This window comes from Budorcas taxicolor, chromosome 13 (genome assembly GCF_023091745.1).
Source record: "Budorcas taxicolor isolate Tak-1 chromosome 13, Takin1.1, whole genome shotgun sequence".
In the NCBI taxonomy this organism is placed as follows: Eukaryota; Metazoa; Chordata; class Mammalia; order Artiodactyla; family Bovidae; genus Budorcas; species Budorcas taxicolor.
Window position 1 is genome coordinate 60,458,534 of NC_068922.1, and position 5,792 is coordinate 60,464,325.

At 56.1% G+C, this 5,792-nt stretch overlaps 1 protein-coding gene across 1 annotated transcript; it reads right to left on the minus strand.

Moving 5' to 3' along the window:
* Nucleotides 1-644: 644 nt before the first annotated feature.
* Nucleotides 645-2,909, minus strand: NRSN2 (neurensin 2). Its single transcript, XM_052651300.1, has 2 exons — nucleotides 2,724-2,909; nucleotides 645-1,070 (listed from the first exon to the last, which is right to left on the minus strand). Exons 1-2 carry the CDS (start codon nucleotides 2,907-2,909, stop codon nucleotides 645-647), a joined length of 612 nt encoding a protein of 203 aa, XP_052507260.1.
* Between the last annotated feature and the right edge of the window lie 2,883 nt (nucleotides 2,910-5,792).

Genomic DNA, 5,792 nt, shown 5'->3' on the forward strand with positions numbered 1-5,792 from the left:
GGACTAGCTCAGGATGGGGTGGACTCAGGGGCTCTGGCAGCAAAATGCATAGAAATGATACTGTAGGGGGTCAATGTTTTCACACCATTCTGGTCCTAGTGAGAATCTTTGACTCATCCCAGGGCATCCTGGTGCAGCTAACAGAGGGAGGGGTCATTGGGTAAGAAGGACCCTACTACCCCTCCCCCATTTTTGCCTATGGCAGGTAATACTTATATCCTGGCGAGAAAAAGAAAGTCATGGAACTCTAGAATCTGGTCCACATCGTTCATAGTACAGAGGCAGGAATCGATGGTCTGAAAGGGTAAGGGACTTGCCCAAGGTCATATAGAGGAAAGAGTGTGGATAGGGTGAGGGAGATGTTTTCTGTTTCTGAATGGCCTTGTAGAGGGGGGATGGGTGGGCAGTTTTGTGGGGACTCGGGGAAGGCTGGCATCTTGGATGAGTTAGGGCCTCACCCCTGGGAAGGGACACAGAGATGTGAGGTCCAGACTTTCTGACTTGGGGTTGGGCCTTCTAGGGGCTTCCATGGAAGGGACCCCATTGAAAGGGATGTTAGGGATATGGTGGGAAGGTGGGCTGTGGTGGGGAGGAGGAAGCCTCTAGACCCCAGGTCTGGCTCCTCCTCTGGCTGCATGGGCAACTCAAAAGTCCCGCTTGGGCTGGATGGTCTGCACAGAGGATTGCCCAAAGTGGCTGGTGGGTTGCGGGAACCAAGACTGGCCACTGGCATCACGGAAGATGGGGGACAGCTGCTGCTCCAGCTCATCCCCGAAGACCTCCACGTGGCTGTCGGCTTCAGTGTCCAGGGGTTCCGCCTTGGTGTCCTGGCCCAGCCAACCAGTCATGGCCCAGATCAGGCAGATGGCCAGCAGGGTTCCAGCTGCCCCGCAGAGCACTGTGCCTGCCAGGCGGCAGGTGACCAGGGCCTGGTTGTAGTCGGCTGCCCGCTGATCCAACACCAGGAACTCACCCTCTCCGATGCCCTCCAATTTGGGGGGCACTGCATAGCCAGTGATCAGGGCCGCCATACCCAGCAGCAGAAGCAGGGCACCAGAGGATAAGCTGATCTGGAGGGAGGCAGACAGATTGGGAGGTAGTCAGAGTCAGCTGGGGCCCCAGGCCAAGGGATCACCTTGGATCCCAACTGGACTTTAAGGTAACCCTTTAAGAGATGGGGTCATAGACACACCTACTAGGATCTGACAAGAGGCACAAACTGTCATGTTCTATTTGGAATCTTGAGGACTCTGGACTAATTTCCTTTGAAGCCCCCACCCAGCAGTGGATTTCTTCTGCCAGCCTTGATTCCTCCTCCATCATCCTTTGGGTCCCATCTTATCCCTCTGTCCCATCTACCCTCTACCTCTATCCCTCTGTTGGGTTAACTTCTACACATCCCTCAGATCACAGGCATCTCAGACCTCATCTCTTCTAGTATACCCTTGGACAGGGTCAAGTGTCCTGCTCTGTACTCATGCAAACTCTGTGCCCATTTGTTCCTCAGTGCACTCACCTTGGTGCACACTCGGACATGTACTTTGGTTATTATGTATATGGTGTCTGCCCGCTATACCAGACTGAGAGCGGAGAAAGCCATGACGTCAGAGACAGTCTGTCTGGGCTCCCGAGGGGGCTTCTGTGCCTAACATGGTGCTCATACAGAGCAGTAGCTGAGGGAACGTTTGCAGAATGACTAGATGAACCATAACTAGGAGTTCCTCAAAGACAGGGGCCACATCGTCTTAAATTCTGTGTCCCTCAAAACCTAGCACACTGCTTGGCAATAAGGAGGTGCTCAAAAACTTAAAATATATACTTTCTCCTGGAAGCCTTCCCTGATCACCCCAGGCACTGAGGGCATTTTCTGTCCTGGCATCCTATGTACACTGGGCCCGAGGTTGTGCATTCACTGTGCAGGTTGGCATCTCGCCTTCCCACTAGAGTGAAGCCTTTTGAAAGCAGAGAGGAGGGACCCTTTGTCTCAAACTTGGTACGGTATTTATCAAAGAGCACTGTAAATACCTGCTTCATGCCACCTCCGTACCTTTACCCACACGGTGCTCCCTAACTGACCCCTCTCCGTGGCTGCTAAGGACATAGACTGTTTGTTTCTCCTATGTCTTCCACTTCCCTGGCAACAGTCCCTCAACATATCACTGGGAAGCCACAGGAAGATCTAATGAGGTGAATCCTTCTTCCTACCAGTCAGCACATACCATCGCTCTGGCCATAGTCATTAGCTCAGGGCTTGGCAAGTGACCCAATCAGAGCTGATGCAAAACTTGCCAGTACTTCTGCAAGTGAAAAGCATTGTTTCTTTTCTGAAGGAAATACAGGAGGAAATTCTGATTTCCTTCAGATGGTGTGGAATAAGAGACTGAGGGTCATCATGGAAGCAGCCATTTGGAGACCACGTGGGGGCCACCTGATGCTAAGGGGCTGCAAGGGTATCACAGGGAGGCTGAAGGAAAACTTGAGTCTTCAGGGTGATGGTTTGAACTGCTGGATCGAACTTTGCCTGAAGATACCCAACCTCTGGTCTCTTCTATAAAATAAGTAATATTTCCCCTTTATTCTTGAAACTCATTTGAGTTGGCTTTCCTGTTGCCTGAACATGCAAGATTCTAACTTGCTACACAGTCCCTTTCCTTTCCATTCACTGGTCCCACCTCCTCCCTGAAACCACAGGACATCACGAGTTGCTCCTCTTCCCATCTTACCTTCCAGCACAGTGTGGGCCAAGATTGGTGAGGGCACAGTACGGGAGGCCCCTCAGGGTCATCGCTGAGGGTGGTACCTGCACAGTCCTCGTAGAAGAGGTGTAGATAGGAGCGGACCCCATACCATTTGCCATCTTCCACGTTAGGGCCTCGGCTGCAGCTGCAGGGACGGTCACAGCTCGGCATCCTGGGTCCCTGTGGGGTGGGCCAGGTGCAGTGGACAGAGGGAGGGGTCAGTGAGGGCTGCCCATGGAGACTCTCCAAGGACCCCTGAATTTTCATGCTCCTTTTACCTCTCCACACATTTTAGGCACCTCACACTCAGCAGAGCCTGCCCTTCGGGCAGAGCAGGGCACTTGACCCTGTCCAAGGGTATACTAGAAGAGATGAGGTCTGAGATGCCTGTGATCTGAGGGATGTGTCTTTCCCTGAGTATAGTGAGAATGAGCCAAGGCCGTGCATGTTTAGCCCATAGCCCGGCAATTTGTTGGTGGCAATAAATGTACATGCTAACTCTGCAGGTAGCCCAGGCTGGGACTGTGGGTTCTGGAGCCTGACTGGCTAGTTTGGAATCCAGGATCCACCACGTCCTTGCTGTGTGACGTCCAACAAGTGTTTTCACCTCTCTGAGTCTGTTTCCTCAGCTGTAAAACAGAGCTGATCATATACCTGCTTCATACAGTCACTGTGTCCAGTGCCAAGAAATGATAGCTTCTGTGATTATCACTGTGATGTCTTTGTTGTTTCATCCTGAACGTCTCGAGTCCCATGTCTAGAGTAAGAGCTCCTCATCTCCATTTCTTCTCCAAATGTCTTCCCCTTAATTTCCTCGCCTTTCAAGGTACTCTGGGGGTTAACTGCCATGGCTGCCACTTGTCCCACAGGGTGGAGCTCTCCGAACTGCAAGGTCCTCAAAAATCCCTCCCCAGGGCTGCCCTTTCAGAAGGCAAAAATCTCCAAGTCCCAAGACATCTTGACTCCACAGAAGGTGACAATCGGAGGCCTTCAGGCTACAGGGTTGAGGTTCAAGATCAGATTTCTATAGACACCTTTCTAAGGACCTTGCTTCTCACAAGTGGAGACACTGAGGCCTAGGGAATGGAGGGTATCCTTAGGACTAAAAGCAAAGGGCCTGTGAGATGCTGGGAGGGACTGGGCTCCCCTCCACCCCATGATGGCTCAAAGGCCCTCTGAACACCTTCAAACAAAATGAAGTAATGTGCTTACACTGAAGGAAAAGACAAATTTCTAGCCCCCTCTCATTTCTAAACTGTGGCCCTCAAATCCTTGTGTAGAGAGACTCACCAGCACACAAACAGATACCACAGTAACACACATACCCACACACACCAGAGACATACACAGATAGATGCACACACACACACCCCAACACAAACACACAAACACCACAGAGACATACAGACAGCCACACGTAGACCATGTAGAGACACGCAGCACAAAGAGACACACCACACAAACCCATATACACAGACACACACACACACAGCGCGTATTGGAGGTAATCCTATGGATCCACACCGGCACAGAGGTGCGGCTTAAAAACTCGCCCATAAATCGCAGCTCTCCACAACTCTCACCCAAAGCGCACGAGGGGAACGGGAAAAGCGTAAAAGACATCGCCCCGCCCTCTCTCCCGCAATGACAGACAATGGGGAAAGGGCAAGACCAAAAGCGAAAGACGGAGAAAGAAGACCGACCGAAGTCGGTGAAGAGAGCCGGCGGCGCGGGGGCGGGGGCAGGCGGAGGCGGGGGCAGGCGGGGGCGGGGCGGGGGCAGGCGGGGGCGGGGCGGGCAGAGGCGGGGGCGGGGGCAGGCGGGGGCGGGGGGCGGGGGCAGGCGGGGGCGGGGGCAGGCGGGGGCGGGGGCGGGGGCGGGGGCGGGGGCGGGGGCGGGGCGGGGGGCGGGCAGAGGCGGGACTCTACAGAAGGGTTGGCCAGAGCGGGGCCCGCCCGGGGGAGGAGGCCGGGGTGGGTGAGAAGACAACAACCACTGATGGATGGTCCTAGGGGAGGGGGCAGGGAGGGGCGCGGGGTTCGTCCGCCTGGGTTAGCTCCTCCCTTGCATCTCAATGTCCCTTTTCTCCAAACACACACGATCACCTGATCCCACTGGCGTCGGAGCAGGAAGGTGACCTTGACGCTGCCCCCGCGCTCGTCGACCTGGCCCCTCCCTCTCCTTTTAGGGTTGCCAGGAGGCGGACAGGCGGTGTGCGGAAGGGAGGGAGAGGATGCTGAGGACCCCGGACCTAGGTTGCCATAGGAACCGCCAGGGAGCTGTCCTTAGGCAGGAAGCGGGAGGAGCTCCGGGAAGAGGAGGGGGCTCCTGGGTTCGGGGGATGGAGGCTGCTGCCAGGAGGTGAGCGATGACAGGCGCAAGGGCCAGAAGATGGATGGAGTCTCTCGCCTTAATGGGGTCTCAGTTCTCCTTCCCAGACCCCCAGACCCTCTCACTCCAGCATCCAATGTCTCTCTGGCCAGAAGGTGCCGGGGAGGGGGTGGTCCGAGGCCCAGGAAAGCAGGCCAACTCCCCCCGCTCCCTAACCCACACTGTTTCAGACCCGACCACAGGTTCCCTGGTCGAGATTAAGCGCATCCTTTTCCCTAGAGGGAAACTGAGGCAGAGAGGGGTGGGGATGAGTTTTCCGCAGAGAGGTGGGTGGGGTCTTGTCCTGGAGGCCTCCGCCCAGCCTATCGACCCTGAAGGGTCTCGGAGCGTGGGGGCTGGTGCGGGGTGGCTGGTGAGACCTCTGACCCCTGCTCCTTCCCTGGGACCCCACCTCCCAAAGCCCGAGGCACACCAGGGCTGGGGCACCGCCGTTCTGCCCGAGGAGGGACACAGCCAAACTGAGGATGTGGCAGGGATGGGGGGCTCTCCGGGTCTTGGGAGGAGGAGGGGCGGGGGTCGGGCCGCGCGTGGAGCGGGGCTGAGCTCACCTCTTGGTCCGCGGTCTCTGCTGAGCGCGAGCACAAGCAGAGCAGAAGCGGTTGTGTTGGCGCCTGCGCCGCAGTCGGGGGGCGGGGGGGGTGACACGGGGGTGGCGGGGGCGCC

Coding starts and splice junctions, on each gene's coding strand:
- NRSN2 (XM_052651300.1), bottom strand. CDS start 2,909: ATGCCGAGCTGTGACCGTCCCTGCAGCTGCAGCCGAGGCCCTAACGTG. Junction 1,071..2,723: donor GGCCCACACTGTGCTGGAAG/GTAAGATGGGAA, acceptor GCCTCCCTCCAG/ATCAGCTTATCCTCTGGTGC.